General features: G+C 39.7%; 2 protein-coding genes across 3 annotated transcripts in view; one reads left to right on the forward strand and one right to left on the reverse strand.

Moving 5' to 3' along the window:
- LOC127070428 (cell adhesion molecule Dscam2-like) overlaps window positions 1–15,220 on the reverse strand; it is a 191,560-nt gene that overhangs the window by 145,182 nt on the left and 31,158 nt on the right. The gene's annotated exons all lie outside the window — the stretch shown is intronic.
- Window positions 4,432–14,946, forward strand: LOC127070430 (uncharacterized). Its single transcript, XM_051008387.1, has 3 exons — window positions 4,432–4,573; window positions 4,826–5,027; window positions 11,078–14,946. Exon 3 carries the CDS (start codon window positions 11,131–11,133, stop codon window positions 14,680–14,682), a length of 3,552 nt encoding a protein of 1,183 aa, XP_050864344.1. The 5' UTR covers window positions 4,432–4,573; window positions 4,826–5,027; window positions 11,078–11,130; the 3' UTR covers window positions 14,683–14,946.

The raw sequence follows: 15,220 nt of genomic DNA on the forward strand, positions 1-15,220 counted from the left end.
TTTCAATTTTCTTATTCACTTTTATTTTTATTTTTATTCTTTTGTCTTCTTTATTTTTTTTTTTTTAAATAACAAAATTCGAAATATATCGAAGAGAACTGAGAATACGTCGTAACAGTAATTTTTAACAGTTCGTCTCGTTGAAATCGAATTAAATCGAAACGAAGTTAAGTCGCTGAACGAGGACAAACTTTTTTAACAACCCCGTCGATAAGGTAGAACTTTCCTAATGTTTTTATCTTACGTTGATGAATACATTTAATTTAGAATATCAATCGCTTTTGTTTTTCTTTTCTTCTTTTTCTCTTTTCCCTTTTCTTTTTCTAGAAGACTATAAAACAAAAAAAAAATATAAATTTTCTGTCCGAATCTATGCTCGAATAAAAACAAAAATAAAATCAATTAAATTTTCTTCGTACTTCTTTTTACAAAACACGTTATCAACCGAACACATCTTTCATTGATAAGAACGTATGAATGAAGTTAATACTACTACTACTACTACTACTACTGTACTATACTACTACTACTACCACTATCGCTACTACTATTACATTACTATTGCTATCACTATCACGTTACTCGAAAAAAAAAGGAAAAAAAGGAAAAAGAAAAAATATCGAAAACTGGATTAAAATCGACAGGAGTTGCGACCATTGTCCAGCTGTCCAGTAATAGGCGACCCTCTTTTGGCTCGAGCTAATAATACCGAATTGATCTGGGACGCTTCGGTGATTATATTTCACGTTCGACGAACGTTTGCCTTTTATTACGGTCGTACTATGAGGAAAAAAAGCAAGTTTTTCTAAGCTTTTCTCTCTCTCTCTCTCTCTCTCTCTCTCTCTCTTTCTTTCTCTCTTTCTCTCTCTCGGTTTCTCTTTTTCTGTTTTTTTTTTTTAATTTCTATCTTCTTTTTATACCATTTTGCTTAGAGAGAGAGACCGGCTGCCTCTTTTTAGCTGGACATTTCTCCATTCCATCTGCTTTTTCATAGACAAGCCGTCTCAATTTCACGCTACGATAATGACGCAAGTCCAACGACAAAAATGAAAACTCGAGGAAAAAGTCGAGGTAAATTTAAAATTAAAATTCAAATTGAAAAGAAAAAAAAAAAACAGGAAACATGAAAAAAATTCAATGATACGATCAACGCTGAGATAAATTACTTTCAATAGAAGGACGATGATTGTTATTCGAAATGATCGTACGAACGTTTCGATCGATCGCGTAACAGGATTACTAATCGAAAGATCGATCCGTCTAAAGGACAAATATATATATATATATATATATATATATATATATATATATATATATATCGAAACAGATATCGAACGGAGAGACACGAAAGAAGGGGAAGAGAGAGAGAGAGAAAAAAAGAAGAGAAAGGTTAGACATCCACTATTCAAATAGAAAAGAAGAATCGACGATCGTGCACGTGGCACGTGGTCGTGCGACACGGCCACTCATGCACTTTTTTACTGCTGACTCTCCCATAGAAAAAAAAAGAAAAAGAAAAAATAAGAGAAAGAAGGAAGAAAAGAAAGAGAGAGAAGATAGAAACGTAAAAAAAAAAGAAAGAAAACGAACAAGAACGAGCAAAAAAGAGGGAAAAAAAGTACAAAAGGGTAGTTACCCCTCCTCCTATGGTCTCGCGTATAGATCGAAAAAGAATCGTGAGTTCAAGTTCAAAAAAAAAAAAAAAAGAAAGAAAAGAAAAGAAAAAGTTTGCAAGGAAACGGTTAATGAAATTTCGAGAGAGCAAAACAAAAATGAAAAAGAAAAGAAAAGAAAAAAAAATGAAAAGAACAAAACCGCGAGAGTCGTTGCTGCTGATTTAGTTATGGTTTGTATAAGTTATGTATATTAATTTTGATGGGAAAGTAAGCACCGGGAGCTGTATAAAAGGAATGAAGGTACGAAGGGCATCATCAATTCGAGGGCACACCAGGTTAGTTCGAAATTATCCGTCATAAGGCCACGCCGCGAGTTCTCGGTGTAATGCCATTAATTTACGAACGGCAGCCGATGCAGACCGCCGCATTCATTATCATTATCAATACTGCATAGAATCGCGTGACAAGTGCGTGGCCGCAAAGCGGAACGCCCTAGGTAGCCTACGCTTAGGTTCTGACCGCTACTCTGCGTTTCAGACCTCGCGCCGCCGCCACCATCGCCACCACCACCACCACCATCGCCACCACCATCGCCACCGCCACCACCACCACCACCACCACCGCCACCATCACCAATACTATCACCACCATCGTTGCTCTTTTCCCAATTTGTCCTTTGAATTATGCAACGTACACAGGATATATTCATATATGTGTATCCGTGTGTTTTATATATATGTATGTATGTATGTATGTATGTATGGATGGATGGATGGATGGATGAATGTATGTATGGAAGGATGTATAGAAATATGTATAGAAAAAATCGAATGAGAATCGAAAGATAAAAGAGGACATTGCGAGGAGGAAGAGGAGGAGGAGACGCTTCGATCGATCTTTTTCTCCTTCTTTTATTCTTTTATTCTTTCTTTCTTCCTTCTTCTTTCTTTTTTTTATTTATGCTTTTTTGTTCTCTTCAAAATAATTCATTTTGCATGGACGTTAATAATCTTTCGTTTCCCGTCCGAAATTCTACGCATCGTTCGCCCCACGCGTTTTCCTTTGTCCTTCGTGATTTTTTTCTTTCTTTCATTTTTATATTAATTAATCAGAAGATAGACAGAGAGAGAGAGAGAGAGAGAGAGAGAGAGAGAGAGAGAAAGAAGATGATAAGGAAACTATTCTAATCTTATATATACGTTACTCGACGTATCTCCCTTTCGCTCTAAAAGTTCTAGCTGTCATTACCAATGAAAATAAAGGAAAAAAGAAAAAAAAAAAAATAAGAAAGAAAAAAAAAAGAAGAGAAAGAAAGGAAGATACTGAAGGAGGCTGCGATCGACTCGGACTTGGCCATGAGGCTAAACTAATTTGCAGCGCGAGGGCGGTCGGTAGGTTGAACTCTGGACTAGGAGAGGGTAAAGAGAGAAAAAGATAGAGATAAAAAAAAGAGAAGAAAGAGGGAGGGCGTTGATACGGGACCAGAAGAAAAGAGGGGAAAGGGTGTCATTCGATTTCATGTGGTGGGGTACCAAATTCCAAGTGACCAGTAAAAGTGCCACCCCCTTGTGTATTCTCCCTCTTTTTCTCTTTTTCTCTTTTTCTCTTTCTTTCTCGTTCTATCAACGTTTAAACGAGTTTTCTCTTTCCGTCACTCTCACTCTCTATATACCAATACTAAGAACCATTTCTTCTATCTGTCTCTCTCTCTCTCTCTCCCTCTAAAACTTTCCTTTTCTCTTCCTTTCTCTTTCTAAAACTTTCCTTCTCTCTTTTTCTTTCTCTTTCTCTCTCTTTCTCTTTCTTTCTCTAAAACTCTCCCTCTCGGCGATCACTTTTTCTCTCTCTTTCTGTCTCTCTCTCTCTCTGTCTGTCTGTCTATCTGTCTTTCTTTTTTCTACATTTTCCACTCTCTCTTTTCTTTATCTCCCCACTTTCCCTCACCGAGTCGAAACCAAGATAGAGGGGAAAGAAACTGTGAACTGGGGTAAAAAGACTTGCTCGTGCTGGCTCGCGCGAAGGACGGCGATAGTAGTTTAGAGACGCGTGTATGCGTGCCCGCTCTTTTTAACACGCGCGTGCAGGTGCGCAAAGGAGGGGTTGAAAAGAGAGAAGGAAGTACCTTCGACCAAGGACGAACTCTCTTCAGTATTGTAACTATCTCTCATTGAGCCCTACGCACGCTCCCTTTCATACATTTATATATAATACATATATCAACCGGAACACGATCGAATAGAAATTTGTTCCAAAACGAAAGCGAACGAAAGAGAAAAGGAAAGGAAAAGAATCTCAAGTAGTCGAGCGATCATAAAAAAAAAAAAGAAATTCGTCAAACAAAATATATCAGTACACGTACGTACATAGATACATATATATATATGTATATATATACATACATGTAAAAAGAAAAAAATGATCTGAATCGTTTGGGAGGGAATAGAAAGAAACAAAGAGAGAAACAAACGAAAGGAAAAAAATAAAAACAAACGCAAGTACGAAGGAACCCCGATATAGGCCAAAGAAAAATCCACCCCTGAGTTTGAAAGACTATGTGGGGGTTGGCACGCCGCAAGGGGTGACTTCGCGGTAGGACGACTGGTGGGAGTTCGAGGAAGGGAAGAGAAGGGAAGAGGAACGAAGAAAAGAGAAAAGAGAAGAGAGAAGAGAAGAGAAAAGAGAAGAGAAAAGAAGAGGAGGAGGACAAGAAGGTTTAGATGAAGGAGGAGGAAGAGGAGGAGGAAGGGGAGAAGGGGAGAAGGAGAAGGAGAAGGAGAAAGAGGAGGAGGTGGAGGAGAAGGAGAAGGGGCGAGTGGAAAGCTCGGTGGAGGGGTGTTCGGTGGAGTTGAATCAACGCGGGGGTGTATGGGGGAATTAGCGGATGGCCGTGGACAATGTGGGGGATACTTTCTCATATCAAGTATGGCCGCCATCGTGGCACGATGGCCAAAACAATAGTAAGTAGTCCGAGCCTTAGGCGTCCGTTCTTCTTCCCCGTAATTTTCCTTCCCCTTCGACCCTTTATATACTTTCGTTCATACTGATTTTTCTACTTCTTTTCTTTTCTATGTCCATCTTTATTCTTCTTCTTCCTTTTCTTCCTCTTTTTCTTCTTGTTCTTGTTCTTCTTCCTCCTTTTATTTTCTTTTTCTTTTTTTCTCTACGAGTACATCTCCCAAGATTCCCATTCTTTTCTTTTCGTCTTTCAGTGCGGAGTAGTGAAAGTAAAGTGCCGCGTTATCATCGGAGTTCTTCATACTCGTCGCGTCTACGTGATAAACGAGAGATCTTGATCTCTCGAATGATCGACAAATGGATAAGAGTAAAGACGAGCTCCTGTCAATCCTAAACAACGACGATTGCCTTGGGACGATTCACGTGGAGGACTCGACCGAGCTGATCGCGATCACGGTGAGTGATTGTCTCTCTCTCTCTTTCTCTTTCTCTCTATCATTAGACATGTAATATACATCTTGCTTTATCGTCAACGACGACCTATCCCGGAAAGATTGGCCCTTAATGCCTCGTGCAATTAACGAAACATATCTGCCATTCGCGGTTATCTTGATATAAAGTGAGAAAATTAATCGACTAATGACTTATTTATATACATATATATATATAATTCTATCGGATCTACGATGTTCTAGTTGATGTCTCTCCCCTATCTCTCTCTCTCCCTCTCTCTCTTCTTAAATATTCTTTCTCATCATCATTCATTCGACTCGAAACGTCGTTGATACATCTATATGCGCAAAACCAAGAAAAAAGAAAAAAGAAACGGATTCAAATCATTCGAACGAACTTTTATTTCATAATTATTCGACGAACGAATATTTTTTAAATAATTACGATATCAGGAGCTTTTTTTCTCATCGTGAAATCATTCGACTTTCCCTTTCTCTCTTTCTCTCTCTTTCCTTTCGATAGAAACTCTATCTCCGTAGGAACGTAACGATACCGTGCCGTTAGCCATTTGTGAGTCGACTAAAAGACCGAGCAGCCGGTACTACTACCTCCCGGTTTACTCCGACGTCTTTTGCATGCGAATACTCCACGTGGTTCATCTGGCGACACGCATTGCGCAGATCCAACCTTCCTTCGATCCCCACTTACTTACTTAGTCTTCTATACTATGTATGTACATATATGTACATACTCTAGAAACCTATACGTGTGTCGTAGAAATGCGACACAACTCCATTTATACGCTTGCTTGTTTCCTTCCTTCCTTGCTTGCTTGCTTATTTCCTTGCTTGCTTCCTTGCTTGCTTATTTCCTTGCTTGCTTACTTACGATTCGAATCTCGAATGCATATAACACGCGAAGGCCCTTCCTCTTTTGTACGGGGGATCGAAGGGAACGGGACAGTGGATGGGCCACGTGTCGTAAGTTTCTTACAATGCCGCACATTTCTTCTTCGTCTTCTTAAGCGACGAGAAAATTTACAAAAAATTTGATTGATATTTTTCTTTTCCTTTTTTTCCTTCTTTTTCTGCTTCTTCTTTTTCTTCTTCTACTTCTTTCAATCGCGAATACAAAATCACCAGGCACGAGTATGCTCTTTCTTTTCCTTCAAGTTCTTTTTTCTTCTTTCTCTTTTTGCTTTCTTACGCTTGAAAACTTCGTTCTTATATACGATATAATAGAAAACGTTTTATAATGGAAAACGATTTAAACTTGTCATTAAAACGTCTTAATTATTCCTGATTTCGTTCTAATTAATTATCTTCCTTCGGTATCTTATCTGCGAGTTATGTGCTTTCTTTATTTCCGTTTTGTTTCTTTCTTCTTTTTTTCTTTTTTAAATTAGAACGTCATGATATCTCCTATCGAGAGAATCGATTGAAAACAAGCATCGCTCGAAATTTAGGAAAAATCTTGGATTACTAAATCTTTGATTTTTATTTTTTTTTTTCAATTTTGTTCTTTTTTTTTTGGTTTTTTCTTTTGGAAAACAAGAAATTCAGGATGGGTGGATGGATGGGATGGATTTTCAGGACTGCTGCTGCTGCGATGATATTTGTCTTGTTTACGAGAAGACTTATGCGCGTGTGCGGACCACCGACCGAAGTTCGCCGCTCGATCAATAGGCCTCTACTGAAATCACACATAAACGCACTCACTCCCACGCACACGTACGTCCGTCCATAGTAACGCACACATTTTTACGCGCGCGATCTCCGTCAAACTATCTAAGCTTCTTCCTCTCTTTCGACTTTTCCGAGACTGGTCCCCCATTCCCTTTTCACAAACTTTAGGGAGTAAAATGTTGTAGGCCTAAAGTTTATCGATTAAAAAGCAAAAGGAAAAGAAAAATATATATATATATAAATACTTTTGAATTTATACGAAAAAATATCTTTCCTTTATCTTTAAAATAATTAAGGAAACGATAAAAACGTGGAAATTATTTCCGAATTAATAATTCTTCTTAAGACTTAGTTACCATGGTTTACAATTAGATAGGATTGGATTAAGAGATGTAGACGGATCTTAAAAAACAAAAAAGAAAAGAAAAACTAAATAAAAACAAATAAATAGACATAAATAATATTGCAAATTTACGATTCTTTTTGTATCAATATCGATAATAAAAAAATATATATATATATTAAAAAAGCAATAAAAATTCTTATATGAATCATGATAATCGTGAGAAAGACGAGGTCTGTCTAAATCGTACCACTACTAATCCCCGAATACTCATGATTATTTTGTTTCGATCGTCATTAGGTGCATACACGTATACACACAAACACACACACACGTATACAAAAGCAACAGGACAGAGAGCAGCTGTGAAAATAATTTCTCGTTACGCGCCCATTATTATTATTCAAGGCTTGCTTTTAGTTGCGATCAGCGACGAAACTATAATATACGATATTGTATTTATAATGGTTGCACGTTAAAGCAATAAATAACTTATGGGTTTACAGTTGGTGCAAAACGATGACTGAGCTTGAACCGAATGATAAAGTGCTTTCTTCAACGACGTTTCGTATCCTTCGAACGAAAAGCTCCGTCATAAAGCTTCGATCTTTGTCTCTCTCTCTCTCTCTCTCTCTCCTTTTCTCTCTGTTTCTCTTTCTATCCTATAACATGTTTTTCTCGACACCCTTTCGAAAGGACAACGCAGAACCCTAGTCTCCCCATTTTCGCTATCATTCATCCAATTCCAACTATGTATAACGTTCTACGTTTTATATATATATATATATATATATATATATATATATATATATATATATGGGTTTATGTGTGTGTATAGATATAGTATAGCGAGAGAAGTGAACGCGAACATACGGGCGTATTTATACGTATTTTTGGAAAATCTGTCAAACGTTACGTGGAAATGCGGGTTTTGCAACACCGACAAAATTCACCCCTCCTACTTTTCCCTTTTTTCTTTTTCCTTCTTTCTTTCTTTCTTTATTTCTTTCAACCACTCATCAACCCTCACGTAATCCAATTTCCTTTCTAACGACACGCGAATCTTCAAATTTCTAATAACATCTACCACGTCTAGCTTTTTTCAATTGCTCGAGTTATTTTATTATCTTTTTTCTTTCTCTTCGTATATTATTCTCGATCATTATATATATATATATATATATATATATATGTGTGTGTGTGTCTGTATAAAACGATATAATATTTCGATTATATCATATAAACGATATAATATTTGTTACGGAAACATCGAAGAAATTAATTTCTAAACGATTTAAATATTATCCAATGGAATATAAATTGTTTGTGTTGGCATGTTTAGATGTGATAAAAGTAGACGAGAGAAATCATCGACATAACGAATCGATTCCATTGAAAAATTTTCTAAATCGATTTGTAAAAAGATTATCGTACGTATATAATAAAATAGACGCCACGTACGTATATAATCTCCCTATAAATACATCTTAAAAGAGAGGAAAAGAAAAAAGTTTTGATAAAAACGCGAACGATCATTCAGAGAGATTTCAATCAAATATTTACCACGATCAAATTAACAAATTGTATAATTAATAATAAATAAATATATATCAATATAGAAAGATAAGAATGGACAGATAAATAGAAAGAAAGACAGACAGATAGATAGATAGATAGATAGATAGATAGATAGATAGATAGATAGATAGATAAATGGATTTGTTTAATAGATGACTCAGATGATCCGTAGAAATGATCTATCCAGTAAAAGGAGAAAAACACGAGGTTTTCTCCCTTGTGGGGTAAGGGGTGGGGATAGGATCGTTCGAAGGTGGAAGGGAATAGAGAACGGTGCGACGGGCCCTTCATAGGGCACGCGTTCTATACCAAACAGTAACCTAGGAGAATTCGTGGGGACTTAAGCGAGTTAGAGTCGGGAACAGGACACGCGACTACTACCTGATTCCTTTTTCATCTCCAAAAGAAAAAAAGAAAAAAGAAAGACATCGTCATCTTCTCTCTCTCTCTCTCTCTCTTTCTCTCTCTACATACATATATATATCTACTTCTTCCTTCTTTTCTTTTTATAATTCTCCCCCTCCTTGAGAATTTCATCGAATATTATCCTCTTTCCACCAAGCAAACTCGTAAATTCAAGGACACTCGTGACATTTTTTTTGTATTCTCCCTTACACACATACATACACACAATATATATATATATATATATATATATATATATATATATCCCTCATCTCTTCCCTTCTTCTTTTTCGAAAGATAAAGAAGCCACGTGCCAATAACGTTATCCCATCGTCTTTCAGCGGCCCTTTAAGGACCCTTCGAGTCTATCCACACCTCCGATACCTAAGCGTTCCTACAAATTCTTTGGCCAAGTGTCACACATGGAACACCTAGAGCCAACTTACCGTACGATCACTCGCGTGATTCTAAGTGCCGATATGTTGTGTTCAAGGTGATCCCTTGTGTTCTACGAGAGACGACGTCGATCGATCGGTTATGAAACGAAGACGTTACAAGTGTCGCGAAAATAAGCCAATACTTTTTAGGTAAGGAATTGTAGGAAAACTCAAAAAAGAAAAAAAGGAGAGAAAGAAACAAAGAGATATTAAAGAAAAGAGAAACAAAAACCCCGACGTTAACAACACGTAGAAAATGATAAAGTTGTCTATTGTCTAGTCGTGGTTTTTTCTTATTCTCTTTTCTTTCTTTTCTTTTCTTTTTTTTCATCGGGCAAATTACACGAAGTTCGAACGCGAAGGAATTTAAAGAAGGATCGATGTCAATTTTCTCTAATCGCGTATAAACAATTATAGTGCGCTCGCGCGTGTGTGTGAATGTGTGTGCGCGTGTATACATTCTTCTATTTACCTTATTCAGTTTCGTGCATTCGACGACAATTTCGTAAAAAAAAAAGGAAAAAAAAGTCGAAAGAAAAAGAAAAAGAAAAAGAAAAAGAAAAAAGTAATAGAAAAGCGAGAAAGAAAAACAAAGAGAAAAAAAGGATAAAAGAAAAAAAAAGAAAAAAAAAAAGAAAGGAAAGACTCCGCGATAGAAGTTGTTGGTTTCAGTTCGATCAGGAGTATCTATCAATTATTCCGAAAGTTTTCGATAGCCCACCCGTATAATTCTATGTCTTTCTCTCTTTCTCTTATTACTCAAGGACAATGGAGAGAAGACAGAAGAGCATGGTACTCTCTTTGGTAAGGGGTCAATGCACTCTTGGTATAGCCTATAGGATAGACACAAAAGACGAGTAGTAATACCGCTCGTCGTTCTGAATTAGTAATTACCACGTTTCTGAAATGCATATTCGTACTATCCTCCGAATTCGTCCCCAGAAAGTATGTGAGGGGTGGGTGCGTATATATATATATATGTATGTATATATATATGTATATATATATATATATATATGAGTCATGTGCGCTCCCCGAAACGTCTCCCTTTTTCAACCGCATGTCCATCGAGCATAGGGCGTACCGTCGCGCACGTCTCTTTCGCCAAATTTCTTCTTCCTTTCTCACCCTTCGAAGCAGTAGGACGAAATGCCCTGTTAGTCCTATTCCTCTCTCTCTCTCTCTCTCTCTCTGTTTCTCTTTCTACTACTCACCCCTTACATCATCCCTCCTGTGCAAGTAAAATCGTTAATATCGTCCGAAATTAATATCGTCCTGCCCGAAATGCTTTAAGGTCTTTAAGGTTTCCACGAATATTTTGTGACTTTTGAAATATTTATCAGATATCTATCAGCTATCGCGGATAGTTGCGTTCGCGGACTAAGTATGGGATTCGATTTGAAGAGTTCGAGTTTGTTGGCAAGTCGTCGAAGGAGAATAGTTTGCTTAATTTTTACGACGAAGCACGGTCGCGTCGATGATTAGAAAGAGAGAGGGGGGGGGGGGGAGAAGTAAAAAGGAGAGAGAAAATCGAAAGAAGGAAAGAGTAGAGGAATTTTGATAAAAGTTTGTACGATTAAATTACATGAGTTTCTCTGTCGACAGAGGGAGAAGATCTGACGTGGAACGAGAGAGGGAACTCTTTGGTAAGAGTCAACATGTCGTCGACGATGGCACAGGAGACGACGATATCGGATCTCACGGAACTAGACAGCGACGGCGGCTCGAGTTCGGAGGAACGAGATTTGAGAAAACGTCTTCGCGGAGACGCTGATTTCGCTGGACCGAAGAAGAGACGAAAGCAGACGACACCGGTAAGATTTTCATCGTCGTTGATGAGCGATCTACGGGAGGAGTCGAACGAGGAGGAGGAGGAGGAGGATGATGATGAGGAGGAGGAAGAGGAGGAGGAAGGAGAATTGGACGTGGACAGCGAAGGTAAGCTGTCTTCGAGATCACCGAGTCATCATCACCACCTTCATCATCACCACCACCTTCATCATCATCATCCTTCGATCAAAGATGAAAATCTAAACAACGAATTTCGTTGTCAGTATTGCGGTCTATTTCTCGATAGCAAGGAAACGTTGAACGTACATTTGGATAACGAGCACGGTGCGATCAATCAAACGACTAATCTATCCCAAACCAGATCCTCGGCCGTGATAAAGTTAGAACGATCGAACGATCAATCGGAGAGTCCGGTAAATCTTTTAACCGTAAAAAATTTCGCATCCTCTTGGCTGAATCAGCAACAACAAAACCAAGTCCCATCGCAAACGCACATGCAATCGCAAAACGACGAGCCGTGGCCGGGCCCGTCGAGTCAATTGGCAATGAGCAATCATTTGCAAGCGTTAACCGCATTCCCAGGTGCTCTAGCCTCGTATCTTCCTCTACCGACATTTCCATTGGCCGAGCCAACGCATATTCCGAGAACGTCGATACCCCCCGCACCGGTTAGGATCTTTAATCCCGAAGCTTATTGCGATTTATGCAACAAAGAATTTTGTAACAAGTATTTCTTAAAAACGCACAAGGCCAACAAGCACGGGATTTACGTTGACTCGCCGGGACCTAACGCGACGAGCGAGAGTGCCAACGTTCCATCGCAAATGTTCCCGAGCGGTGGATTTTCAGGTGCCTCGATAAAATTGGAACCGCCAGCTACGCCGCCGATGCCGAGCGTACCATGCGACGTATGTCAAAAACGTTTCAAGAACGACGAGTCGATGAGAAAGCACAAGCAAAAGATCCACAACGAGTCGATCGAGCAAGCGGATCAATCTCTGCCGGCTTCGCAAAGCGAGGACGACAGAGAGACACCGCGTAGCAGTCCTGGCGGCATAGAAACGCTGTTCAAGCAAGAATTTGGCATCGAGCAAGAGGATACGACGTTTATGCCAGCACCGAGACACCTGTCACCCCAATCGATCCAACAGGCTCGAGATTCGGGATTCAACGCCGATCGTCTTCGTCGTTTGGGCGTTATCAATCCCGAAGCATTCTGCGAGATCTGTTGCAAGGAATATTGCAACAAGTACTTCCTTCGCACGCACAAGATGAAGAGACACGGTATCGTCCTACAGGACAACGAAAAATCCCCTAGCAATCCCGCGGCGGCGCTCACCTGGCACCAAGTACAAACTAGTCCGCTCAATCTGATAGTGGCCGAGTCCGGCAATGGATCGGAGTCGAACGACCGTACCAACGACGATTACGAGTGCAAGCCCTGCGGCATACGTTTCCAAACGGTCGGCCTTTACCAAGCGCATTGTAGGAAGATGCACGAAAACGAGGAACAACAATCGCCGAAGCAAGAATTCGACCAGGACACGTCCGACCAACGTACCGATTCCATTTCCGAGGATCTTCAAAAACTTCAGACCATGATCCTGCAACTGAACGGTTTGGAAACTAACGCGGGAAAGGGACTGCAATCCTGTAACGTGTGCGGAAGGGAATGCGAATCTAGAACGTCCTTACGAATACACATGGCGACCGAACATTCTGCCGTCACGGAGAATCCGCCGCAATCGCCGCCTCGAGATAAGTCACCGCCGGCGAGTGCAGCGATCGTCGCTTTTTGCACTCTCTGCGAGAAGGATTACGTCAGTCAAGAGGCACTGAGGAAGCACATAGTCGAGGAACATCAGGCTACGATACCGAATCCATTGTCGCAAGTTCCACCTCCCGTCGTCGGTGGTACGAGTTCCTCGATCAATTCGACGCCAAGTTCCGCGACACCGAGCGGCAATCAAACGCAGACCGAAAAGAAGATTACCTCGATGACGCCAACCTCGAGTTACTGCGAAATTTGCAACAAGGAATTGTGCAACAAGTATTTCATGAAGACCCATATGCAAAGGATGCACGGCATAGAGATAGAAAACGGCGCGCAGATCGGTGGTGTCATATGCAACATCTGTAACAAAGAACTCTGCAGTAAATATTTCTTACGAGTTCACAAACACAACACGCACGGTATCGTCGATGAAAACGCTACTTCCTCGTCCACGGCCAAACAGGAGGCTTACGATGCCTCCAGTTCCGAGGATTCGGCTTTGAAGCCGGAACAATTGGGCGACCTAAGTCATCGATATTTTACGCACTTCACCGAGGTCTGTCCGATTTGTAGCCGTAGGTTTCGCAGTATCAAATGGCTCAAGGCACATCTGTTGGGAGATCATGGGAAAACCGGCATCGATAAGTGGCGCGACATGGAGCAACAGTATCAAACTACGTCGAGGAACGCGAACAGATCTGGCAGCAACAATTCGAAAACCGTTCAACAAGTTTCGAATCTTAAGATACCGAACGGCTTCGAACTCAGCCAACAAAATAAAACGACGGATTTAACCGGCAACATAGGGAATCAAGTATTGTCGAATTTGTTTGGTTCGACCTCGGACGATCAACAATTGAAAAATTATCGTTGCAGTTATTGCAACTTCTCTACGACCGTTTTACCATTTCTATTCCTACACGAGAGATCCCACGTTAATACCCAGGAAAGTATAGACAGTGACAATACTCTGCAATGTCCAATCTGTTCTCAAGGATTCCATCAGCCCGAACAATTGCACCAACATTTGCTAACCAGACATCAATTCCCGGCGCTGCTAACGCAGTTTCAAACGCCCGTACTTGGAAATCCAAACATTGATCAGGAAAAGGTTAGTGGTAACGATCCGAAGGATTTGCGATCGGAAGAAACGAAGGACGATAACGTCAACAGGAATCAGATTAATCCGACGATCGCTCAGAATCGTGTCTCCGTGCCCGAACAAATAAGAAATCAAAGAAGTCAAGAGGACAATGCCGTACAGGTGACTCCTCATGGTGCTTACAAGTGTGCTCAATGCGGATACGCAACGACTAATCTCAACAGGATTAAAAAACACGTTAGAAAGGATCACACTGCGATCGGTGACCCAACGGACAGTGTAATAGCCGAACTTAGCAAAACTTTGAAGGACGTTGCTAACAGGCACAAGTTGCCGGCCTGTTACGCTATGCCACAGGAAACAAACGTCGGCGATAAAACGATAATGCAACCGTTCCTAATAGACGAACAACAGGATCCATCGTCGCACAACAGCGACGAGTCCAATTCGGAAAAACGATTTACGCCAGCTCTCGTTTATCTACCTGTTAAATCACGAATTAGCAGTGCACTGACCGCGTCCTTCACTCTGACACCCGCTTAAGAGGAAACAAGAAAGAAAAGGAAAAGACAAGGAAAAGGAAAAAGAAAAAGACGAAAGTATCGAACTCCTTCCTATCTAACAAATGTCTAAGAAAGAAAAGAGGAAGAAGGATGCAATTAGTTCTTTGCGTCTGCGATTTGAAGCACGTGGTATCGGTTCCTATCTACTACTACTACTACTACTACTACTACTACTACTAACAAGTAAGACGACATCAAAGATGTTGAGATTTTTATATTAAATACTTCTTAATAATAGCTCTGATCTGCCTTTCATAAAGTTTTTATATATATCTGTTTATTACGCTATTGTTTCTTTTTTCTTTTTTCTCTCTCTTGTTTCTTTTTCTTCTTCTTAATTTTCTTTCTTTTTTTTTCTTTTTTTTTTTTATATATATATACACACACACAAAACGACATCCTTTCTCTACTCGATTCGATTTCTCGTGAATAATCTGTGATGATTCGATAGATAGAGGAAAAAGAAGAAGTAGAACGAAGAGAATAATAATAATGATGATGATGATGATGATGATGAT

Source organism: Vespula vulgaris, chromosome 18 (assembly GCF_905475345.1).
Source record: "Vespula vulgaris chromosome 18, iyVesVulg1.1, whole genome shotgun sequence".
NCBI classification, from domain to species: Eukaryota; Metazoa; Arthropoda; class Insecta; order Hymenoptera; family Vespidae; genus Vespula; species Vespula vulgaris.